Source organism: Lygodium microphyllum, chromosome 20 (genome assembly GCF_053477565.2).
Source record: "Lygodium microphyllum isolate KBCC chromosome 20, Lygodium_microphyllum_v1.1.10, whole genome shotgun sequence".
Lineage (NCBI taxonomy): Eukaryota > Viridiplantae > Streptophyta > Polypodiopsida > Schizaeales > Lygodiaceae > Lygodium > Lygodium microphyllum.
In genome coordinates, this window is record NC_141154.1 from 97,528,887 (window position 1) to 97,554,979 (window position 26,093).

Consider the following 26,093-nt stretch of genomic DNA (forward strand, 5'->3'; position numbering starts at 1 on the left):
GGGAAGCTGTGAATTGGCTAAGGGGATAGAGAGGAAGCTGGATAGAGAAATTCAATGCTGACTTGTTGTGAATGGTTGATTGACTGCAGTCAGAGACCCACTTTGGAACCCGAAGTGCAGTTGGTCAGTAGTCTGTAGGTCCTTGATCAATTTCACTTGCCTCTTGTGCACTCTCCAATGGCTGGTATAGCCTCCACAACAGGCACCTACAGCCTCTCTTTGCTCCCTATAGCTCTTAGAATGTTGGAACAAAGTTTCACTAGCCTCCAACAGCCTTTTCCCCTCTTGCATGGGAAGGTTTTGCCAAGTGGCAGCCTTCTAATTTCATTTTTTAGTAATTTTGAACCCAATAAAATTAATTTTTGAAATATCAATTTTGAAAATTAATTTAATGATTAATCCTTGCTTAGAAAAATAAGTGTACCAACCAACAATCAAGTTGACCAAGCCAATTTGTCATCCAAGAAATCTTGAGCATTTATTAGCCCTTGAATTAGCATTACTTACTAATTTCTAATGTCACCGTTGACATTAATGCCTTATAAATATTTTAAGCCAAAAGCTATTGCCAGACACTACCTAGTACTTGACCGATACAACTTATCACAACTTTTTGCCATTGACTCCCATTGACTTCTTGGGGTCCTTGGCCTATCATATTGACTTGATTGACTTGCACAACATGTGCTTCTCACAAGTGCACATTTGATTAAAAATCAATCAAATGCTAAGCAAAGCATAAAAAATTCATGTCCCCATGATACACTACATTCAATTTGGAGTGATTAGTCATGATAACTGTTGAAACTTGGGGCTTCCGTGAAAGTGCATCAGCCATAACATTTTTCTTAATGCACATGATTTGAAAATGGAACATTGAGAGAAATTTCACCCATCTCATATGCTTCTCAAATAACTTCGTGTGAGTAAGAAGGTATCTCAAGGTTTGATGGTCAATGTGCATAAAGAAATCAGCCAAGGTAGTGTTTTCACATAAAAGTTACATGAATTTCAACAAATAATAGACCTGCAAATTTTGTTCAGCACCATGCAAAACACGTCTCTCATAGGGAACCACATGTCCTTTTTGTACGAAAACAACCGCAATGCCATTACCATAAGCATCACATTGTACCACGAATGATTTCCGAAGTTCTAACAATATAAGTATGGGTTTTGAAGTCAATTTTTCTTTTAATTTTTCAAATGCTGAAATTTTGTCTGTATCCATCGAAAAGGTAAACCCTTCTTCTTTAAAGCATGTAACGGTGATGCGATTTCAGCAAAATGGCGAATAAAGTCTTGATAATATGAGCATAGCTCCAAGAAATAATGAGCCTCATGAACGTTTTTCAAATGTGGCATATTTGAATAGCACTACCTTTGCAAGATTTATACGCACATCTGTTGGAGCCAGACGGATCGAGATTGAGTGAGTTGAGGGTGAGAGCGTTAGATATTGCACAGAGAGTAGAGGGCAGTAGAGAGGAGTGTAAGCACGACACAATGGATGTTCGGTACAATGATGAGTGTACCACTTTTTAGGTTTTAATAATATATAAAGTACAAGAGTGTAAGGATGCATTCACATAGAACACCGTAAAAGGCATGGTGAGCCTTTATTTCCAACAAACTCCCACCTAAAGGCAACGTACCTGAAGATAGAGAAAAGAATCGGCTAAGTCTATGTATGTAAAAAGCTGAAAGACACATATACTATCCAAACCCCATCATCTGGTGGCAATGAGCAAACCGCTCGGTTGGAAGACCTTTCGTGAGGTCTGTAGGGTTATCATCTGTATGTACCTTGGCAAGCTCAATGCCCTTGTTGTCAAGTACATCCTTGATAAATTATTACTTCACATGTATGTACTTTGTCTTTGCGTGAAGGACAGGATTCCATGCTAGCATGATAGCACTTTGATTGTCATAGTGGAGGATAAGAACCTTTGTAATACCAAGCTCTCTCACCAGACGTGAAAGCCATAAAGCCTCTTTGCATACCTCAGTGGTAGCCATATATTTTGCCTCTGTTGTAGACAATGTGACACACTTTTGCAGCCTAGATATCCAAGAGACTGCTCCACCTGTGAACATGAATACATATCCTGAAGTAGACTTCCAGTAGTCAGGACGGCCATCATAGTTTTTATCCGTGAACCCAACAATAGATGACTTCAGCTTACCAAAACAGATACATAAATCGTTAGTGCCCTTAAGGTATCTCATGATACCCTTCATTGCTTACCAATTTTTTTTTGCCAGGATATGCCATGTATTTGCAAACCACTCCCACCGCAAATACAATGTTAGGACGTGTAGCAACCATAGCATACATCAAGCTACCAACAGCTGAAGCGTAGGGTATCTTGGCCATTTCAGCCTTTCCATCATCTGATATAGGATTGTCATCTACACTAAGTTTCACATATGGAGGCAACGATACACTAATGGCTTTCCCCTCCTCCATATTGAAATGCTACAAAACTTTAGTGACATACTCCTGCTATGACAGATAAAGAAGACCCTTCGATTTGTCTATGAATATACACATGCCAAGAATGTGATTGGCCTCACCAAGTTCCTTCATATCAAAGCTATTGTGTAAACTCTGCTTCAAGGAGTCCAGGGCATGAACATCCTTGCTTGCAATCAGCGTGTCATCCACATACAAAACCAAGAGAATAAGACTACCATTTGTTGCTTTCTTGGTGTATAAGCAGTGATCAACAGAACGATGAAATCCCTGAGATTGCATAAATGTATCAAGTGGTGCCTGCTTCAGCCCTATACAAACTCTTGTTGAGTTTATATACCATGTGCTCTTTTCCCTCTACAGCAAAACCTTCAGACTGCTGCATATAGATTTCCTCATGTAGATCACCATGCAATAAAGCAATTTTTACATCCATCTGTATGAGTTCCATGTCTTCAGATGCAACTAAGCCCAAGATGGTTCGCAAAGTAGTTATTTTGACTATAGGAGAAAAGATTTCATCAAAATCAATTCCATGTTTTTGCTTGTACCCTTTAGCAACTAGGCGTGCCTTGTACTTTGGCAAACAAGAACCAGAAGTGACTTTCATTTTGTAAGCCCATTTGTAAGGTAACACTTTTTGTCCTTTTGGCAAATGACCAAATCCCAAGTGCCATTCTTCATGAGAGATTCCATCTCTGATAGCATTGCTTTGTGCCATTTCTTACTATCCTGGCTGTCCATTGCTTCCTGGAAGCATGACGGGTTACCACAATCTGTTAACATGACATAATCAACCACATAGTTTACACCAGGAACGAATCTATTTGGCTGTTTTTGCACTCTAGTCGACCTACGGACCCAATGGTCAAGATTTGCGGGCTGTTCAGCTTGCAAAATTGCATTAACAGCTTGCTGTTTTGCAGGTTTAGTGTGTTGTACAGCTGGTTCAGGTTGTTCCAAAGGCACAACTTCTTACTGAATTTGTGGGACATCATGGGCAAGATCCTACTGAACATTTTCAGCATCATTCCCTGCATTTTTAAGGATATTTACAGTAGGTATTTGCTACTGTCTAACGGGCATTCTTTGATGTTCTATTGGTATCTCCTCCCAGAATACAACCCTTTTGACCTCCTTTGTTCTTTCAGGCTGTTTGTGCATGTGATCTTCTCGGAAGATAACATCATTGCTGTGTACTACTTTTCTTTTCTCGGGATCCCATAATCGATAACCCATCTCACTTTCATCACCATATCCTAGGAAAATACATTTGCAAGACTTTGGCTCAAGTTTGTTGCGTTCTTCCTTGTGAATGTGCACAAATGCCTCACAACCAAACACTCTCAAGTGAGCATATAAAGGTGGCTTGCCCGACCACTCTTCTTGAGGGACTCCCCTCCCCAAAGACTTGTTTGGTGACCAATTAATCAAGTGTATGTGTGTCATAACAGCCTTTGCCCAAAATCTATGGGGTAAAGCAATATGTGACAGCATTGTACGGAACTTGTCTTGAATGGTCTTGTTCATACGCTCTGCAACACCATTTTAGGGCGGATTATGAGGGGCAGTAGCTCCCTTTTAATCCCTTTGCTGTCACAAAAGTCTTGAAAGGCTTTGGACAAATATCCCCACCATTGTTAGAGCGAAGACATTTTATATCTTGCTGGTTTGATTTTCAGCAAGTGTCAGGAATTTTTTAAATTTATCCAAGGTCTCGTCTTTGTAACGGATTGAATAAACCCATACTTTGCGTGTAGCATCATCAACAAAGGTAATGAAATACTTCTTTCCCCCTAGAGATAATCTTGGCATTTGACATACATCTGAATGCACCAACTCTAAGGGTGAAAACTTTAGAGAAAGAGATTTTTTATGTGACGTTTGAGCATGTTTACCGTAAATAAAATGATTGCACTATTTAAAATCAGCATACCTCAAAGACGGTAAATAACCCAAGCGAGAAAACACTTTCATTCCAGATTGACTCATGTGTCCCAACCGGCTAAGCCATAAAGAAACACTTGGTTGCTCATTTACGGCGACTACATGGTCACACACACTAGATATATGCAAAGGATACAAGGTATCACTTTTGGATCCCTTGGCAACAATGCGAGAGCCTTTATAGATTTTCCTTTTGCTATCCCCAAACAAAGGTGGTGTGATAGCTTTCATCATCTAGTTGCCCTATGCTTATCAAGCTCTTCTTGAGCTGAGGTACATATCTCACATTATGCAAAACAAACACGGAGCCATACTGAAATTGCAGTTCACACTGCCAATGCCTACAATTTTACATGTATAGTTATCCCCCTAGTGGACAACACCATGTACACGACCATTGTAGTTAGAGAATCACTCATGATGTGGTATGGCATGAAAGGACGCACCTAAATCAAGTTTCCAAGTGTGCATATCATCATCAAAATCTACAATCAATGCATGTGCACTCAAAGAAGAAGCAAAAAGTACATCACCATCATTGTCAGTATCATGAGTGACTACATTAACCTCTTCTATTTTCATATTGCTTTTCTTTGCAAGTCGGCTGTCCTTTTTTTCAGCCTTGTTGTCTTCAATGTTTTTGTTTTTGCCCTTCTCTTTCTTCAATTGAAAATAGTCCCGTTTGTAGTGCCCTTTTTTGCCACTATGATGGCACTCCATATTTTTTCCATGAGACTTGCTGCATGCTCTATTTTCAGAACTGCCCTTTTGCTGAAATTTGCCTCTAGTGTGCAATGCATTAGAAGACTTGTTTGCTGAGTTATTCTGCTTATTGAGTTCTTCCATCATTAAAGAACTCTCCACATCAGAGTATAACAGCTGAGCATTTGAATTATTCAAAGCTATCCTCAAAGTATTCCAACTTTCAGGCAAAGTGCATAGCAAGAAAGTATCAGCAAAGAACTCTCCACATCAGAGTATAACAGCTGAGCATTTGAATTATTCAAAGTTGTCCTCAAAGTATTTCAACTTTCAGGCAAAGTGCATAGCAAGAAAATAGCCTTGAACTCTCCATCAATATGGAAATCCAAAGCAATCAGCTGATTGAAAATTGAGTTAAACTCATTCAAATGTACAGACATGGTTGTACCTTCTTTCATGCGAAAGTCCATTAAAATTTTCAGCCAATAAACCCTGCTAGTTGCACTTTTCTGAGCATACAATTCTTCAAGCCTTTGCCACATTGCGTATGCCAAATTCAGCTTCTCAATGTTAAAGAGCAAGTTGTCCGACACTGAGAGCTTAATGGTAGAGTGAGCAAGCTCATCCAAGTCATCCCACTCGTCTTGTTCCATGTTTGCTAGTTTGATCCCTTTGTTTTGATGGGCTTTACATGTTTCTTATGCACCAAGACATTGTAGCATTGTTTTTGCGAAAAAGATTATGTGCACCCTCAAGCTTCTTAATGCAAAAAAGATTACTATTGTCAATGTTTCTAGTCATAATTTGCAGTCCCAAATTGACTAACTAGTCACCAAAGACAAGGCCAAATGTGACACAAGTAACCACGGTACACAGTAGTACCAACTAGCAATGAAAAAATCTCGAGATTGCAGAAATTTCAGATCTGCAAATAGATTTTCAGAATTAAAAAGGTGTCTATTTTTGCACTCCTCAAGCAATTACTGGCATATTTAGAGACCAAGCAACCAGTTATGTGAAATCCCCAAAATTTCATTGCAAATTTTGCTCCAAAGGCATTCCCGAGCACAAATTTGATCAAAAGCCCCAAATTTTTAGAGGGTAATCCGTTCAGATTGCATCAATTCGCGTACCCAAGTGTATATACCAAACATTTGTTGCACAAATTGAAGGGGTTTTGGAAGAGCCCCAATTTTCTTGGATTCAAAGTGCACAAATTTCAGTGAAATTAAAGAAATTCCACTAAAATTTGAGAAGCCCCAAAATTTCTCGGGCACATGTGCACAAAATGTGCAATTTCTGAGTCGGATTGTCTTGAACTTTGTTGAAATTCCGAAATCGAAAAAAGCCCCAATTTTCTCGAGCAAAATCTTACGTTGTGCTTGTGTGTGTGAACACTTGGTAAAATAATTGCAGAATTTAAGGAGAAAATTTTGAAAAAGAAAAGACGTGATGGGCTGACTAGGACCAAATTTGACACCTAGCTTACGACTTGTCACCGGACTGTCCCCTTTGACGCTTGGCTTGCAACTTGCCACTAGACTGTCCCACTGCCTGCTGGTGTACCTGTGTCCTGTCGTTTGCTCGTAGAAAGTGCCGCTTGGGTTATGTTGGGTGAAGTACACAATTGAGAGAGATGGAAGTCAAGCAGGAGTGAGTGAGAGAGAGTGTGACGACTGGAGAGAGAGAGAGTGAGTAGAGTGAAAGTACGATTCGATAAGAGTGTACCAACACATTAAAATGTATTTATACTTAGGGCATGTGAGGGTGCATTCATATGTACAATGTACGTGTACTATACACGGGGTTAAATTGGGCCTTTATCCCAATAACCTTCCACTTAAAGGTCTGATGTGAACCTCTAACTAACCAACTCCCACCAGTTGTATGCAATGCTCATGCTGAGCTTTGCTTAGACTTTTAGTGAGAACATCTGCAGGGTTGTCTTGTGTTTTGATCTTGGTCAATGTGAGTTGACCATCTTTCAGAATTTGTATGATGAAGTGATATCGCACATCTATATGCTTTGTGCGTGAATGATACATGGCATTCTTAGCCAGATACATAGCACTCTAGCTATTACATCCCAAAATTGCAATACCCATAGACATGCCGAGATCCTCTGCAAGTCTGCTCAACCATATAGCTTCCTTAGAAGCTTGAGTAGTTGATATGTATTCAACTTCAGTGGTACTCAATGCAACGATGTTTTGCAACCTGGAACACCAAGAAATAGCTTCACTAGCAATTGTGAAGACATACCTGTTGGTGGACCTACGAGTGTCCAAGTCACCTGCCATGTCTGCATTACAATAATCCTGCAAACTAAGTGCACCCTGCCCATAGCAAATACACTTTCTTTGTGTACCTTTAAGGTATCGAAGAATACACTTGACAGCCTCCCAATGTGTTTTACTAGGATTTGACATAAACTTGCTAACCACTCCCACTGCATGAGCAATGTCTGGACGAGTAGCAACCATAGCATATATTAAAGAGCCACTAGCTGATGCATAAGGAACTCCCTTCATAGCATTTGCTTCCACGCCATCTTTTGGGCTGTTGGCTTTGCGAAGCTTGAGATAAGGAGGTAAGGGTACCCCAAAAGGCTTAGCTTCAGCCATGTTAAATCTGTCCAGTACCTTTTCAATGTACTTTTCTTGAGATAAAAACAACAATTTCTGCATTCTATCTCTTAGAATCCTCATGCCCAAAATATGCTCTGCATTTCCCAAATCTTTCATGGAGAAGGCTGATTTCAGCTGATTTTTGAGAGCATCCAAGCTAGTTTTTCTTTTTCCAACTAGCAACATATCATCCACATACAAAACAAGTATGATGGGGCTGTCATTTGTATCCTTTCTCATGTACAAGTAATGATCTGCATGGCTGTGAGTAAACTCATGAGATAGCATAAAGGTGTCAAACTTTTTGTACCACTGCCGTGGTGCTTGCTTCAGCCCATACATGCTGCTTTTTAGCTCTCATACCATATGTTCTTTTCCAGGAACTACAAAGCCCTCGGGCTGTTTCATGTAGATTTCCTCATCAATGTCACCATGCAAGAAAGCTGTTTTTACATCCATTTGATACAGCTCTAAATCCAAAACAGCAGTAAGAGTAAAAAGCACACGTAAAGTAGTCATCTTCACAACAGGTGAGAAGACCTCTTGGAAGTCAATTCCTTCCTTTTGTGCATAACCTTTGGCAACTAGTCTTGCCTTGTACTTGGGTTTCCCATCAACTGTCTTGACTTTGTACACCCATTTGTTTGGAAGTAGCTTCCTTCCCTTTGGTAATGACACAAGATCCCAAGTATCATTTGCATATAGAGATTTAATCTCTTCTTGCATAGCTAGCTCCCACTTATTGTTGAACTCACATGACTTGGCCTCTTTGTAGGTAAGAGGCTCACCCTCATCTGTAAGCATCACATAATGCAAGGAGGAGTCAAACCTATGTGGTTGCCTTCTTACGCGTGTAGACTTGCGTACCCAATGATCAACATTTTCAGGAATTGGGTCCACATCTAGAGGTATATTATTTTCTGCATTTATAGGTTGCCATTTTTAGCATGCTGTTCATGCTGTATAGCACCTTAATTTAGCATTTCCAGCACATGCATTTTCATAATCAGCAAGCCTATCTTGCTATCCATGACCTCCTTGTGCTCCTATTTGTTGTCCATCATCATCTGGCTCAAAAATAACCGGCTGATCATCAGTTTCAGCCTGTGGTACAACACCATGAGGCTCGTTGAAACTTTATCTTTTTCATATCTTCATTAGAGGCTAAAGTACCTTTCAGCAATTTTGCCTCATTAAACACAACATTACAACTGCGAATAATTTTCTTAGACTGAGGTAACCACACTCTATAGCCAAATTCACCCTTGTCACCATAGCCCATGAAAATGCCTTTGGTGGATTTTGGGTCAAGTTTATTACTCAGCTCATCCCTAACATGCACAAAAGCATCATAGCCAAATATGCGTAAATGGTCATATGAGGCCGATTTGCCAGACCAAACCTCCTCAGGGATGCCATTATTTAAGGACCTGCTTGGAGAGCGGTTGCAAATGTGATCTGTGGTTTTGAGTGCCTCTCCCCAAAATTCATGAGGGAGATTAGTAGTGGATAGCATGCACCGCACTCTTTCATATAAAGTCCTATTATATTTTTCAGTCACCCCATTTGAAGAAGGGTTGTAAGGAGCTGTAAGCTCCCTCTTAATACCATGCAAGTCACAAAAGGACTTGAATTCAGTCGATGTGAACTCATCCCCATTATCAGTTCTCAAGCATTTCAGCTTTCTACTTGTCTGAGTGGTCACAAATGCATAAAAAGTTTTAAAAACAGCACACACTTCACTTTTCTTTTTCAGCAAGTACACCCAAATCTTCTTTGAACAGTCATCAATAAAGGAGACAAAATATGCAGCACTACCCAACGATTTCACGGGCATACTATATACATTAGAATGCACTAAGTCCAAGACATTGGACTTACGAGAGACACCATAGTAAAATAAATTTTTTATTTGCTTTCCAAATTGACACTCATTACAAAAGTCAAGTTTAGAGCCTTTTCTATCAACCCTCTTCAGAGAGGTAAGGACAAGTGTCTTTTTAATGCCAGGCACATATCTGACATTTTTCAACACAAGCTCTTGACCATTGTTTAAAGACAAGTATACAGTGCCAATCCCATCAATGCTGCAAGCATGGTTATTTCCAAGATACACCTTTCCATAATTGTCTGCATTGAACATAGCAAAACACTCCAAGCAAGGAGTTACATGGAAAGAGGCACCAGAGTCTACAATCCAAGTCTGAGTGACACCATTATCAATTGACAAGAGTGCATCAATCACATCAGCCTTGGTAATCTAAATATCTTGCATGTGACATACAAGGGCATCATAATCAACTGCACATAATGCATTAGCCTCTGTATCTGAAAGCTCCTCTATGACTACACTAGAGGCCACATTGGCCTTTTCTTTGCCTTTGGTTGCCTCAGATGCATCTGTCTTGTCTTCCTTTTTCTTTTTATTTGCTGCATTCTTCTTTCTCTCTTGTTCCTTCTTGTAATACCTGCAATCAAGTTTCTTATGGTCCTTTTGACCACAGTGATAATAAGTAATGTCACTCTTTTCCTTTCCTTTGCTCTTGCTCCTGTTTCTCTACCCTTCATTTGCATTTTTCTTTTTAGCCTTGCCTCTTATATTATAAGCTGAGTTGTTGCCTTCTCCACTAGACATACGTCTAATTTCTTCATTCAAGATAGAACCCCTCACCCCATCATATGAGAGATTGGGGTTATTGCTGAGTGAAACCACCAAGGTCTCCCAAGAGTCACGCAGTGTCATGATAAAAAAAGATCGCCCTCAACTTACCATCAAAGTCCAAATTTGCATCTTTGAGCCGATTTAGAGTCCTTGTAATTGCAATCAAGTGCTCGGCTGTAGGCTTTGACTCATCCAGTCGCATATCCACCAACTTGCGCATTAAATGTACCTGATTAATAGGTGTCGTGATCTCATAAGTAGTTTTCAGCTTCTCCCATATTGCATAATCTGTATCTAAACCCTTAATGTTTGTCAGAATGTCATCAATGACACCCATCTTCATGTAAGCCACAACCTTTTTATTTACTCTAGCCCAATCTGCATCAGACATTAGTGCAGGTTTATCTTCCTGCAAAGCATCCTCACAATCCTTTAGGAACAAAATGCCCTGCATACGGTCTTTCCAAAGGTCAAAGCCACGACTATCAAACTGCTTGATCTCCATCAAACTCTTGATGTCTGAACTGGAAGAAGTTGCAGCCATTTTATCACAAACACAAGAGTAAATGCACTAATCTGTAGAAGCACAAGCTGAACCAACAAAATACACTGCTATTCTTTCTCAACCAAAAATAAATCTCAGCTGTTTGTGCATAAAACAGCCACCACACGGGTAAAAAATGCAGAAGTTTACCAAATTCTGCGCAAATCCCCAAAATTTCAAGTCCAAAATTGCATAAATGTCAGTTAATCTGACCCAGTTGAGCCAAACTTTGCCAATACATGAAAAGCCCCAAATTGTTGGGATTCAATGTCAAGAAATTTTACTCAAAGGAGTAAAATTTTGACTAATTTGGCAAAATCCCCAAATTAATTGATGTCACCGCTCGCAATGTCTGCAATTTTTGATTCGAAAATCACTGATAGGCATAAGTAGAGTCAACTCTGGGAAAAGCCCCAAATTTTTTGCTAGAATTTTCACAAATCTGAGATTTGTGTCTCTAGCGTGTGAACTCCCCGCCAATGCAAGTGGTAATTGAAAAATTAAAGGAAATGTTTTTAAAATTTTTAGAAAACTGATCGGGGGGGGGGGGGGGGGGGTTCGTTGACTGTTGTGTGGCTAACGCGATTGACGTTTGGTGCTGATTTCGTCCGCCGGTCAGGTCGTCGGCTGCCCACTTCTCGCTACGCCCAACTCCCTGTAGTCGTCGCCTGGTTCATGCCTGCTAGTCGTGTTCGACTAGTCCACCACGCAAATGCCCAGTCGCCAGTCGCCTAGTCGTTGCCTAGTCAGCTGCTTGTTACGTTGGCCTTCACGTCGACTTGCAGTCGTTGCTTGCTGGACTTGCCCGTTGCAGCTATCGCTTGATTTCTTTGGCGCCTAGTTAGCTAGATCTGATTGGCCTTCTGCCTGGAGCTGCCTCCACGACCTGTCAGTTGCGCCTTGGTTCTCGAAAGGGTGCAGAACCTTGGGCTCTGATACCAGTTGTTGAGTGAAGTGCACGGCTGAGAGAGATGGAAGTCGAGCAGGAGTGAGCGAGAGAGTGTGACAGCTGGAGAGAGAGTGAGCAAAGTGAAAGTACGGTTCGATAAGAGTGTACCAACAATGCGTTGGTACACAGAATAAAATGTATTTATACTTAGGGCACGTAAGGGTGCATTCACATGTACAATGTGTGTGTACTATACACGGGGATTAAACCGAGCCTTTATCCCAACAGGCTGTGGCCTGTCGCTTGCTACTTGTTATGTGCCCCTGCGGCATTTGCAACCTGGCGCCTGCTACTCGTCGTGTGCCCCTGCCTATCGAGCCTGCATGCGACACTTGTCGACTGCACGAGTCTACTCGCCCTGACAGTATGCTACCTGGCGACAGGCTTGCATGCCACGTGTGAGTGTCAGATGCTTGTCTATCTTACAGCTTGACACTCGTCATTGGCTTTGATACGAGTTTGTTGGAGCTAGACGGATTGAGACTGGGCGAGCTGAGGATGAGAGCGTCAGATATTGCACAGAGAGTAGAGAGCAGTAGAGAGGAGTGTAAGTACGACACAATGGATGCTTGGTACAATGATGAGTGTACCACTTTTTAGGTTTTGATAATATATAAAGTACAAGAGTGTAAGGGTGCGTTCACACCCGAACACTATAAAAGGCACGGTGAGCCTTTATTCCCAACAACACCATCAATTTATGACTTTTTATCAAAAAACGAATCTCATGCAATAAAAATTCACTTCTTTTTATAATTTATGACCAGCTGATATTTCTTGAGTTCATTGAATACAACAACCAAGTGTTTATAATGGTCCTCTTCATTCTTTGAATGTACAATCATGGCATCAAAGAATGTGTCCACAAATAGCCCATGTGGTCTAAGAATCTTATCCATTGGTTAGATATGGCTGGAGCATTAGTAAGCTCAAATGGCATAGCCAAGAACTCATACAAGCCAAAAGAAGTCTTGAAAGTTGTCTTGTGTACATCCTTAGGTAAGTTTAATGATATCATTAGATCAATGTGACTTAAAATGGTAGATCTATGCAACCTATTCATTACATCATCAATCCTGGGAACTAGAAAACAAGTCTTAATCGTGATCTTATTTAGAGCACAATGATCAATCCAGATGTACTATGAACCATCCTTCTCTTGCACCAATACCACCAGTGACTAGGGAGATGAATTGGATGGAATCAGCCCTTCTTTAACAGCTCTTGTATTTGGTTCATAATGCCCTCTTGCTGAGTTGCACTCACACTATATGGTAGCTTATTTGGTGAACGGTGCCATGTAATAATTGTTAGAAGTGGCGGCAACGATGGAAGCGTGTGAATTTGTTATAATAGATTGCACAACATGAAAGAAGAGAAGAAACATTGCAAATAGAGATAAACACTGCAAAAGAACTAAGAAGAAGAATACTCAAGAAATGATATGCATATACTAAGACAAGAGATAATACAGAAACAACAATGAGTCACTGGATTTGTGGATATTAGCATGGCTCTCTCACCCCAATAGGACCTACATGTAGGTGTACGTTACATGATAGGTTGATAGGAGGGAGCACCTAGTCTATAAATAGGTTCTTATCGTGAATTGGTCGGCCATAATTCGTGTTGGACTGTAAGGCCACAACTTAGAGAGTTTGAGTTCGAACAGGAGCGTATGAGTATGACGGCTGGAGAGAGTGAGCAGAGTGAAAGTACAAGAAGATAAGAGTGTACCAACAATGTGTTGGTACACAAAGAATAAAATGTATTTATACTTAGGGCACGTAAAGGGTGCGTTCACATGTACAATGTGCGTGTGTTATATATACGGAGGTTATCGGGCCTTTATATCCCAACAACCTCTCACTTAAAGGTCCGATTTGAACCTCTAGCTAACCAACTCCCACTAGTCGAATGCAATGCTCGTGTTGAGCTCAGCTTAGACTTTTAGTGAGAACATCTGCAGGGTTATCTTGTGTTTTAATCTTAGTCAATGTGATTTGACCATCTTCCAGAATCTGTCTGATGAAGTGATGTCGCACATCTATATGCTTTGTGCGTGAATGATACATGGCATTCTTAGCCAGATACACTGCACTCTAGCTATCATATCCCAAAACTGCAGTACCCATAGACATGCCGAGATCATCTGCAAGTCTGCTCAACCATATAGCTTCCTTAGAAGCTTTAGTAGCTAATATGTATTCAGCTTCAGTGGTACTCAGTGCAACAATGTTTTGCAACCTCGAACACCAAGAAACAGCCCCATTTGCAAGTGTAAAGACATACCCGTCGGTGGACCTAGGAGTGTCCAAGTCACCTGCCATGTCTGCATCACAATAACCCTGCAAACTAAGTGCACCCTGCCCATAGCAAATACTTTTTCTTTGTGTACCCTTAAGGTATCGAAGAATATACTTGTCAGCCTCTCAATGTGCTTTGTCAGGATTTGACATAAACCTGCTAACAACTCCCACTGCATGAGCAATGTCTAGACGAGTAGCAACCATAGCATACATAAGAGAGCCACAAGCTGATGCATAAGGAACTCCCTTCATAGCATTTGCTTCCACGTCATCTTTCGGGCTGTTGGCTTTGCTAAGCTTGAGATAAGGAGGTAAGGGTACCCCAAAAGGCTTAGCTTCAGCCATGTTAAATCTGTCCGGTACCTTTCCAGTGTACTTTTCTTGAGATAAAAACAGCAATTTCTGCATTCTATCTCTACGAATCCTCATGCCCAAAATATGCTTTGCATTCCCCAAATCTTTCATGGAGAAGGCTGATTTCAGCTGATTTTTGAGAGCATCCAAGCTAGTTTTTCTTTTTCCAACTAGCGACATATCATCCACATACAAAACAAGTATGATGGGGCTGTCATTTGTATCCTTTCTCATGTACAAGCAATGATCTGCATGGCTGCGTGTAAACTCATGAGATAGCATAAAGGTGTCAAACTTTTTGTACCACTGCCGTGGTGCTTGCTTCAGCCCATACAGGCTGCGTTTTAGCTTACATACCATATGTTCTTTTCCAAGAACTACAAAGCCCTCGGGTTGTTTCATGTAGATTTCCTCATCAATGTCACCATGCAAGAAAGCTGTTTTTACATCCATTTGATACAGCTCTAAATCCAAAACAGCAGTAAGAGCAAAAAGCACACGTAAAGTGGTCATCTTCACAACAGGTGAGAAGACCTCTTGGAAGTCATTTCCTTCCTTTTGTGCATAACCTTTGGCAACTAGTCTTGCCTTGTACTTGGGTTTCCCATCAACTGTCTTGACTTTATACACCCATTTGTTTGGAAGTGGCTTCCTTCCCTTTGGTAATGACACAAGATCCCAAGTATCATTTGCATATAGAGATTTAATCTCTTCTTGGATAGCTAGCTCCCACTTACTGTTGAACTCACATGACTTGGCCTCTGTATGTAAGAGGCTCACCCTCATCTGAAGCATCACATAATGCAAGGAGGGGTCAAACCTATGTGGCTGCCTTCTTACGCGTGTAGACCTGCGTACCTAAATATCAACATTTTCAGGAATTGGTCTACATCAAGAGGTATATTATTTTCAGCATTCATTTGCTGCTGTAAACCATTTTCAGCATGTTGTTCATGCTGTACAGCACCTTCATTTTCATTTCCAGCACCTGCATTTTCATAATCAGCAAGCCTATGTTGCTGTCCATGATCTCCTTGTGCTTCTGTTTGCTGTCCATCATCATCTGGCTCAAAAGTAACCGGCTGATTATCAGTTTCAGCCTGTGGTATAGCACCTTGAGGCTCATTTTCTGAAGTTATGGGTGACTGTAAACTCTGAAATTTTACCTTTTTCAGATCTTCATTAGAGGCTAAAGAGCCTTTTAGCAATTTTGCCTCATTAAACACAACATTACGGCTGTGAATAATTTTCTTGGACTGAGGTAACCACACTCTGTAGCCAAATTCACCCTCATCACCATAGCCCATGAAAATGCCTCCGGTGGATTTTGGATCAAGTTTGTTCCTCAGCTCATCCCTAACATGTACAAAAGCATCACGGCCAAATATACGTAGATGGTCATATGAGGCCGATTTGCCAGACCAAACCTCCTCAGGGATGCCATTATTTAAGGACCTATTTGGAGAGCGGTTGTAAATGTGAACCGCGGTTTTGAGTGCCTCTCCCCAAAATGCATAAGGGAGATTGGCAGTGGACAGCATGCACCGCACTCTTTCACATAAAGTCTTGTTATATCTTTCAACCACCCCATTTGAAGAAGGACTGTAAGGGGCTGTAAGCTCCCTCTTAATACCATGTAAGTCACAAAATGACTTGAATTTAGTCGATGTGAACTCACCCTCATTATCAGTTCTTAAGCATTTCAGCTTTCTATCTATCTGAGTGGTCACAAATGCATGAAAAGTTTTAAAAACAACAAACACTTCACTTTTCTTTTTCAGCAAGTACACTCAAATCTTCTTGGAACAATCATCAATAAAGGAGACAAAATATGCAGCACCACCCAATGATTTTACGTGCATACTACATACATTAGAATGCACTAAGTCCAAGACATTGGACTTACGAGAGACACCAAAGTAAAATGAATTTTTTATTTGCTTTCCAAATTGACACTCATTACAAAAAGCAATTTTAGAGCCTTTTCCATCAACCCTCTTCAGAGAGGTAAGAACATCAAGTCCTTTTTGGCTCATATGGCCTAATCTCTTATGCCATAACTCCAAGTGGCTGCAAATTTCAGCAACTGCAAGAAACTTGCCATTCAAGGCTTTACAATGCAAACAATACAATGTGCCCTTCTTGGTTCCTTTTGCAATCAGCATGGAACCCTTTTCTACTTTCCATAAACCACCACCAAATGTGTGGTGTAGCCATGCAAGTCAAGCTGACCAACAGATAGTAAACTCTTTTTAATACCAGGCACATATCTGACATCTTTCAATATAAGTTCTTGACCATTGTCTAAAGACAAGTGTACGGTGCCAATCCCATCAATGCTGCAAGCATGGTTATTTCCAAGGTACACCTTTCCATAACTGCCTTCATTAAATATAGCAAAACACTCCAAGCAAGGAGTTACATGGAAAGAGACACCAGAGTCTACAATCTAAGTCTGAGTGACACCATCATCAATTGACAAGAGTGCATCAGTCACATCAGCCTTGGTAATCTGCATATCCTGTATGTGACATACAAGGGCATCATAATCAACTGCACATAATACATCAGCCTCTGTATCTGAAAGCTCCTCTATGACCACACTGGAGGCCACATTGGCCTTTTCTTTGCCTTTGGATGTCTCCAATGCATCTGCTTTTCTTCCTTCTTCTTTTTATCTCCTGCATTCTTCTTTCTCTCCTGTTCCTTCTTGTAGTACCTGCAATCAGGTTTCTTGTGGCCCTTCCGACCACAATGATAGGAAGTGATGTCACTCTTATCCTTTCCTTTGCTCTTGCTCCTGTTTCTCTGCCTTGCATATGCATTTTTCTTTTCAGCCCTGTCTCTTACATTATAAGTTGAGTTGCTGCCTTCTCCACTAGATATACGTCTAATTTGTTCATTCAAGATAGAACCCCTCACCCCATCATATGACAGATTGGGGTTATTGCTGAGTGAAACCACCAAGGTTTCCCACGAGTCCGGCAGTGCTATGATAAAAAAGATCGCCCTCAACTTATCATCAAAGTGCTCAGCTGCAGGCTTTGACTCATCCAGTTGCATATTCACCAACTTGCGCATTAAATGCACCTGATTAACAGGTGTGGTGATCTCATAAGTAGTTTTCTGCTTCTCCCATTTGCATAATCTGTATCTAAACCCTTAATGTCTGTCAGAATGTCATCAGTGACACCCATCTTTATGTAAGCCACAACCTTTTTATTCACTCTTGCCCAATCTGTATCAGACATTAGTGCGGGTTTATCTTCCTGCAAAGTATCCTCACAATCCTTCAGAAACAAAATGCCCTGCATACGGTCTTTCCAAAGGTCAAATCCATGACCATCAAACCGTTTAATCTCCATCAAACTCTTGATGTCTGAACTGGAAGAAGTTGCAACCATTTTATCACGAATACAAGAGTAAATGCACTAATCTGCGGAAGCACAAGCTGAACCAGCAAAATACCCTGTTGTTTTTCCTCAACCAGAAATAAATCTCTGCTGTTTATACATTAACCAGCCACTGTACGAGCAAAAAATGCAGAAATTTACCAAATTCTGTGCAAATCCCCAAAATTTCAAGTCCAAAATTGCATGAATGTTAGTCAATTTGACCTAGCCGAGTAAAGCTTTGCCAATACATGAAAAGCCCCAAATTTCTGGGATCCAATGTCAAGAAATTTTGCCCAAAAGAGCGAAAATCCAACAAATTTTGCAAAATCCCAAAATTAATTTGGATCACTGCTCACAATGTTTGCAATTTGTGACTCGGAATTTACTGTCAGACCTCGACGAGATCAAATAAGGGAAAAGCCCCAAATTCTCTGATAAGATTTGCACAGATTTTGAAACTGTGCCTTCGGTGTATGAACTCTCGCCAAGGAGAAGAGATTCAAGAAAAGATTTACAAAAAAAAAAGTTTGGAATTTACGAAATGACGGCTCGGGGGGAGGGGTCCGTTGACCTTGCCCTGTCGTGTGACGGTTGTCACGTGTGGATTGTTGCCTGCTGGCACTTGGAGTCCCCGTCGCCACACGCACCTGATCCGCCTTCTTGCTCCGTCACGCCAGCTGCCTACCGAGATGCCGCTTGTTAACTAGTCCCGTCAGTTGCCTGACCAACACGCTTCAGCCTGCGCTGTCCCGTCCTACTTGACACACGACTATTGTGTCTACCCGCCGCTGGACGTGTTGCATCAGCGTCTCGAGAAACTGGTGAGAGGGCTCGAACTGTCTAAAGGTTGTGTTCGAGTTGGGATGCGTGCACAGAACCCTTCGCTCCGATACCGGTTGTTGGACTGTAAGGCCACAGCTTAGAGAGTTTGAGTTCGAACAGGAGCGTATGAGTATGACGGTTGGAGAGAGTGTGAGCAAAGTGAAAGTACGAGAAAAGAGTGTACCAACAATGTGTTGGTACACAAAGAATAAAATGTATTTATACTTAGGGCACGTAAAGGGTGCGTTCACATGTACAATGCGCGTGTGTTATATACACACAGGTTACTGGGTCTTTATATCCCAACAAATCGGGGGTTACAAAAATACAATTTGGCCACATAAATAATGACGCCGCAGCCATAAATTAGGTGCCCAATAAAGACTGACCACATCACGATTGGTAATAAATGCCAAAACCATTGGAATATACACAGGCTTACTCATGAGCTGACAATATTTGCTAACACTCTCTCTTAGATCATGGGTGATATAATACAATATATTATACGATGATAATGGCTTATCATATTACATACAACAATGACACTCATATAAGACCATGGATATCTAAGTAATGGGTGGCCAACTGTAAGTGCAGAGAAGAACGTGAGAATGACAATGCTTTGAACTAACCCAACTTGGTTAATTATCACTATGAAAATTAGAAAATAGAGAGAGGGAGAGAGAAAAGAGTCAATACCATGTTGAGAGGGGAACCGACCCCTCTCTCTTTTTAGGATTTTATTGAAACCAAACTATGGGCACCAAGTGCTTGAATCATACACAAAAAAGTTGATTTGTTACAATTCTGAAAATTAGGGTTTTGAAACCCCAATTTCTTCAAACTTCGGGTAGCAAGCTGATTTTCTTCTTTAGTGCTTGGATTAGATCAAGCTAAGTAGAAAGTGTTTCTTGGTTGAGAGATAGATAGGAGAGTACAAAGTACGCGGCTGAAATTTCAGCATGAGAGCTTGTTTCAAATAAAGAGAGAGACCTCCAATATATAGGTGTGGGGCTTGGGTGCTCAAAAGTGGAAAGTAGAGGTTACAAATGAGAAGTGCTTGTTGAAAATAACAAGTGTAGGAATACTTGTCTCTTCAAAATGACACATGTTCTCTTTTAGATGTCACATGTCACTTTTCGACAAGAAGTTGATTTTCTTTTTTAGTGCTTGGATTAGATTAAGCTAAGTAGAAAGTGTTTCTTGGATGAGAGATAGATAAGAGAGTACAAAGCATGCGGCTGAAATTTTAGCATGAGAGCTTGTTTTAGATGAAGAGAGTGACCTCCAATATATAGGTGTGGGGCTTGGGTGTTCAAAAGTGAAAAGTAGATGTTACAAATAACAAGTGTTTGTTGAAAATGACAAGTATAGGGATACTTATCTCTTCAAAATGACACGTGTCATTTTCTAGATGTCGCTTCCAAACCTTCTGCTCTAAAACTCTATCAAATGGTTAGGAATTTGAAATAGTTGTTGAAAATAAAATTGTTCCTTGCAAAATTTCGGAGCCTTTGCCATGAACGGAATTTCCATTTGAGCAACTTTCAAAAATAGTAACTACTTATATTTTAAGAGTTGCCAAATTTAGCTTTTGGAGAATTTCATTATATAGGTTCATCGGTTCATGGTTTGTTTCTTCGATCACGAGCATCTGGTTTTACTTTTTGAAACCACTCATTATATAGGCTTCTAGTCAATGTGACTATCTGAGTGTAAAAATCTTAGTCATCTGAGCTTTTTGGTCAATCTAACCACCAAATTGAATTTTTAATTTCTCTTGGGTATCTTGTCAATGACGACCCAAGTATAATTATAGGGTGTTTTGGCCATTGGCCACCCTTAAATAGACAGATAAGCATTTAATCATATTTTGAAGCACTTAAATAATACAAATCGCCTTTCAAAGTACATGAGCATCAAATTAATTTGGAATCATTGGGCCAATATGTCTTGGTAACAATTGATATACAAGAAGCTTGTTACACCAACCCACCACCAAGATGCCTTGGAGAGAACTTATGTTGATGTCGATCATATCAGCTCGTGAAAATAGAAAGGAATCATTGTAGCTCTCTATGTTTGTCAATAATGCCTCTAATGTAGCACATGTGATCATCTTAGAGAACAGACCAAATACAGCCAAAAAGGATAAGACATGAAGATTACAGCCAATAGGCAGTAAGAAAGGCCTGAAAACAGTCACCCAGTCTGTAGAGACATTAAATGCCCAAAATGCAGAGTTTGATCAGAAAAATGCAGATTGATTAAGCATTAAATGCACCCGTGTTGTGAGAAAACAGGTCAGAAAACTGAAATGCAGACTGCTGGATAGAAAAGGTAGAGTGCAGAGGGCTAGAAGCAGTCTGATTTGGCACATAAACAGGTCGCTTGGGCAACAGCAGACAGGGGAAGATCAGTAACAGCAGTAGATGGTGACAGCAGACCTGCAGCAGCAGAAAATAGCATCATAGGACCCAAGATGGATGCCTAATGCCATGTCAAAAGTGGGTGCAGCAATGGAGCATCTGCTGTAGTAGACTGCACAACGCAAGGGATAAGAGGAAAAACACTACAAAGAGAGATGAGCATTGCAAAATAATGTAGAAGAAGAATGCTTGGGAAATGGAATCCATATACAAAGATGAGACAGTGCAGAAACAATAGTGAGTCATAGGCTATGTGGGCATCGGGATTAGCTCCCTCTCTCCAAGAGAACTTGCATGTAAGTGTATGCTGAATGATTAATTGATAGGAGGTTAGCGCTTTGCCTATAAATAGGCCCTCATGAATTGGTCGGTCATAAATTTGGGGCCACAAAAATACAAGTTGGCCACATAAATACTGACCAGGCAGCCATAAAATCAGGCGCCCACAGCCCAATAAAGACTGACCGCATCATGACTGGTAATAAATGCCTAGCCCATTGCATGCATAGACTCCCCTCATGAACTAACAATATCCACTAATAGTAATTACATTCAAACTCCGTTGTGAACTAACAATATCTGCATTAGATGGACCAACACCAGTACTATGTGCCCTAGACATATTGGGAGTGGTAGATGCATTACCAAACATGGCCATTTGTACACCAAGTACCATACCAATACAGATGTACATAGGACATTGCAGTTCACAAGCCATTCTTGAATACATTTGACCATGCATTCTATGCATACCTTGCCACATACTATGCCATGATCAGCCGTTGCATGGAACCCTTAACCACCACCAAAGTACCTCAGATGTTCTACATTCGAATACATTTGTTGCTTTCCAAAGGGCGTTTTGTGGGCATTTCCAAGATTTCCGTGCATTTGCTGTGCTTGCCCCAATGCTAACATTTGAATTTGTTCATTGGTAGCATTTGCTGCATTACTTAACTACTTAGTAGAAGATAGCTGACACTCGAAAACTGGTGCCCCTTTGAGGTATTTCGTTAAGTGTCTGACCTTGCCTTAGATTTGAAAGATACGCTCTCAAATCCCCACTCGCTCTATTGATTGAGCCAGTCTCTCTACATAGTTTGGAATCTAGGCCCATCACAATGACTGGCAGCATAAATCCCCAAATTTCCCCTTCAACAGTCCTAGAATGTTGTTGCCTACAACAAAATTGCTGACTCTAGCAGCTTTTAGCACATCCTGATCAGCAATTGTGTCCTTGACTTACAGCAACCACCAAATCATTTTCTGCTCCTTTTCAGTACTTGATAAATACTTTGGCTTCCTCGGAATTGATTCTTGCTTTTGATTGCCACCATGCCCACATTTAACTTGCACTTAACATGTACACAACTTAATTATGCCATTCAATAAGTTAAAATTTCACTTCCCCGTGACACCTGCCACTTGCATGAACATTGACATAAGTTCCATGGTAACCGCAAAACACGTTTCACTAGCATTGAAATCCGAAACAGATGAAACGTTTCATTGAAACGCGAAATGCCCAAAGTGAAATGGCTAATTGAAACAATATTTTTAAATGAAAAACAATTGTTTTTTCTGCTTTTTTGAGAGTTTTAAACACTCTGCGTATATGATAGACATAATTTATTGACATTAAATGTGTAAGTTGCATCTCATTATTTATAAACAAAACTATATCACATATATTGTTCAATCATTTCACTTGGCGTTTCACTTGGGACTTGCCCAAAGGTGAAACATTTTGGGGTGAATTGTTTTGTGGTTACATTGGACATAACTTTATGCAATTTGTTAATGCTTATATTGGATCAGAACTCTTGGATGGGGCAAGACTGTGGCCTGGACATAAGTACATTTTGTAGTCTCTACTTGCAAAGGTTGACTCTCTGAATTTTTGCGGTCCTTTGGATGCTTTTGCTGCCAGTCTTGCATTTGGTTTAATCAGCCCATTATATGGACAAAGGGATTTTGCACTTGTTAGTGAAGTGTGGCCTGAAATTCTCGTGGTTGCAACAAGAACATATGAATATTCAGTCTACCATGGCTTGATAGTGTAGCTTTACACATTATGGTGATCAAATTTACAGAAAACCAAGAGGATTATATCCATCAATTGCACTGAATGCTCATGGTGTAGTATGTTGTGAATTGTTTATCTAACTACAGAGAGTGCTTTGTATGTTACTCGCATCATTTGATACATACAATAATTTGACTGATTCAGTTTTACTTATCAGGTTTGATGGTTTTACAAGTACATTCCAGGATAAGCTTTTCAAGGGTTACAATATGGACATTTACAATCAAATATTTTATGTGACTTTATGCTCTTCTGTACTCAGTATGACTGGTGAGATCCCAAATCCAACTCAAGAAACCCCAGCAATTCACAAGATTGTCTGGCAGCTGGGGTTTCTTCTAGTTTACTGATTATTTTACAGAGTATCATACTGAAGTTAACTGCCTTCTCTTGTGAAGGCTTGTTGGCTCAGGGACAGTGGGCTCCAGCTATCACCTTCATTCAGCGGCACCCTGATTGTCTCTCTGACATCCTGCTTCTGTCTATGGTATGTTCTCTAGTTTTTGTCGGCTATAGTGTTATTTGTTAATACAGCTTGATGCAATAGTATTATGTAGATTTTGAAAGGTATCTTATCATGAGATAATTTTACTGTTTCAGGTAGCCACTGCTAGTCAGTTCTTTATCTCCTATACTATCCATACTTTTGGAGCTTTAGTCTTTTCCATAATTATGACAACGAGGCAGGTAAATAGCTATTTCCAAACTTCTAAGTTTTGCAATTGAAGCCTGTAAGTTTGGGTGCGTTTGAGCATACCATAAAGTAGCAGTATTTCCATTGTGCAATTGGCAAAAGTTTCTGAGCTTGATAATGCCCTTAAAGGGCTACATATCGAGAAGCAATCCTAGACTGTTGCAAACTCGATGCCTGAGCCTTACATTTTTGGTGATCCATCAGTGCTTGTACTGGACAGCTTAGATTCTCCAATTTAGCAACCTTAAAGATGAGAGTTAAGCATTACTGGACAGCTTAGTTTCTTCGATGTAGCAGCCTGAAAGATGAGAGTTCAACAGTATTGGACAGCTTAGTTTCTCCGATGTAGCAACCTGAAAGATGAGAGTTCAACAGTACTTACATGTGTTATAGGTGGTCTGCTGACTTGTTTATTGTTTCGCCAGAGCCAGACTATTGTTTTCATGAATTTTCCTGTGCTCAACACACTCACATGTTTTTTTTCGAAAGAAGTTAACCAAGCTTAAAGATGCAGTTGTAGTTTCTCAGACTGATCTCCTGTTCTGCAATGTGCAGCTCATGAGCATCCTGCTGTCTTGTGTTTGGTTTGCCCATCCTTTAAGCTGGCAACAAATCCTGGGAGGGGTGAGATGATTTCCTTGCAGTGGTGTTATAGAAGGAACTATTGATTTCCAAAGTGGTTTTAGGTTCTTAGTTCTTGTCAGAAGCTGCTGGAGATCATAACATTTTAAAGTTGTTTACCTGCAGTTGGTGGTTTTTGGCTCTCTTTATGGCAAATCATTTCTCAATCCAAAATCCAAAAGATCATCAAGTGCAAGGGTGATCAAGCTTCCGAAGGAGGCTGACTTGGAAGAGGGTGTGCTTCTGAGCGAGGGTTCTGTTCATAAGGAAACCATCAGTGCAAATGGTGTTCAGATCACTAATGGAAGCTAATTTTGAAGTTGCTTCCATACCAATTCACGGCAAGTTAAATTGGCAAGTGCAAAGGCATAATCATGTATTGCAAGAGTGGCACCTTGAAAAAAGCAAGTGTAATCTGAGGTTTTGGTATCCATCTGTATCATCATGTGAACATGTTTTGCATGTAAAAAAGAGATGAAAGAGTCCCTAGTTCGAGCCACACATTGAGGAGCAGTTCTTCACATTATCACTGAAAGGTGCAGAGCTGGAGAAATATCCCTGCTCTGATGCTGATGTACTACATTAGTGTCTCTCCTTGCTATTGTATACTGGTTTCATGGTAGGAGCCCAAAACAAACCAACCTTACACCTGTCTTTTGATTTTGTCTCCAGCTTATATATCAATCCTGATTTTATGTGGTATCTTTATGTTGGACTTGGCCGTCTGCAATGTATGTTAGAGTTCCTGATGTGGTTCATTCTCTTACTTTTTGTTTTCAATGCATATACCTTTAAAATGTAACATTGTGCATACACTGCGAAAAACTAGGCCATGTACTCAAATGCATCTATTCTTAGATTGGTTTAGGTACACTCCAATGTACTCATCTCAGAAGTGAAAATCCTCAGTATTACTGACACTGGAAAATCTGATTTTGTGATGGATGGCTGCATGAGTGGATGCATTATATAGTACTATCAGCATTCCTGTCATACAGCAATAGCTTCAGCACAATGAAAGGCCATAAAGAATCATACTTGACTCGTATCATAGTCTTGTGTTACGTGTGAAAATATCAATCAAGTTTAGGGTGAACAGGCCAATAATTTGTAGGGCTACTTGTTACCATATGGATATGGTGGATGTGTGTTTTTGGCATCCCATTGGAACACCTTAGGAATCAGCTGCACTTTTCCTCTTTTTTTTTGGAACATCTGTATGCAATTAAAAGATCAATTCTCTTTTGTTGCTATGACTACTATTGTATATCAATGCATTTAAGGGAATGCACTTGATGGGTGCTTATTACGGAAGTGCTCATTACATGGTAAGCTTAGTATGTTTTTCCAAAAGTGTTCACCAATGCTAAAGCAGGCCATGTGTTATCTACATGGTGTTGGTTGGTTCAATGTTATGACCCTCAATAGTCTTGCCCTCCTTTGAGATCCTCCTATTCTCAAGCTTGGGGGATG

At 40.4% G+C, this 26,093-nt stretch overlaps 1 protein-coding gene across 1 annotated transcript in view; it reads left to right on the plus strand.

The window, feature by feature from the left end:
* Positions 1-25,328, plus strand: part of LOC148019152 (UDP-galactose/UDP-glucose transporter 5-like) — a 43,697-nt gene extending 18,369 nt beyond the window's left edge. The window contains exons 8-12 of the mRNA XM_087660675.1: positions 23,463-23,575; positions 23,704-23,792; positions 23,906-23,992; positions 24,555-24,623; positions 24,747-25,328. Of these exons, the coding sequence (XP_087516801.1) occupies positions 23,463-23,575; positions 23,704-23,792; positions 23,906-23,992; positions 24,555-24,623; positions 24,747-24,932 (544 nt within the window). The 3' untranslated portion in view covers positions 24,933-25,328. The remainder of the gene's footprint in view (positions 1-23,462; positions 23,576-23,703; positions 23,793-23,905; positions 23,993-24,554; positions 24,624-24,746) is intronic.
* The last annotated feature ends 765 nt before the right edge of the window (positions 25,329-26,093 follow it).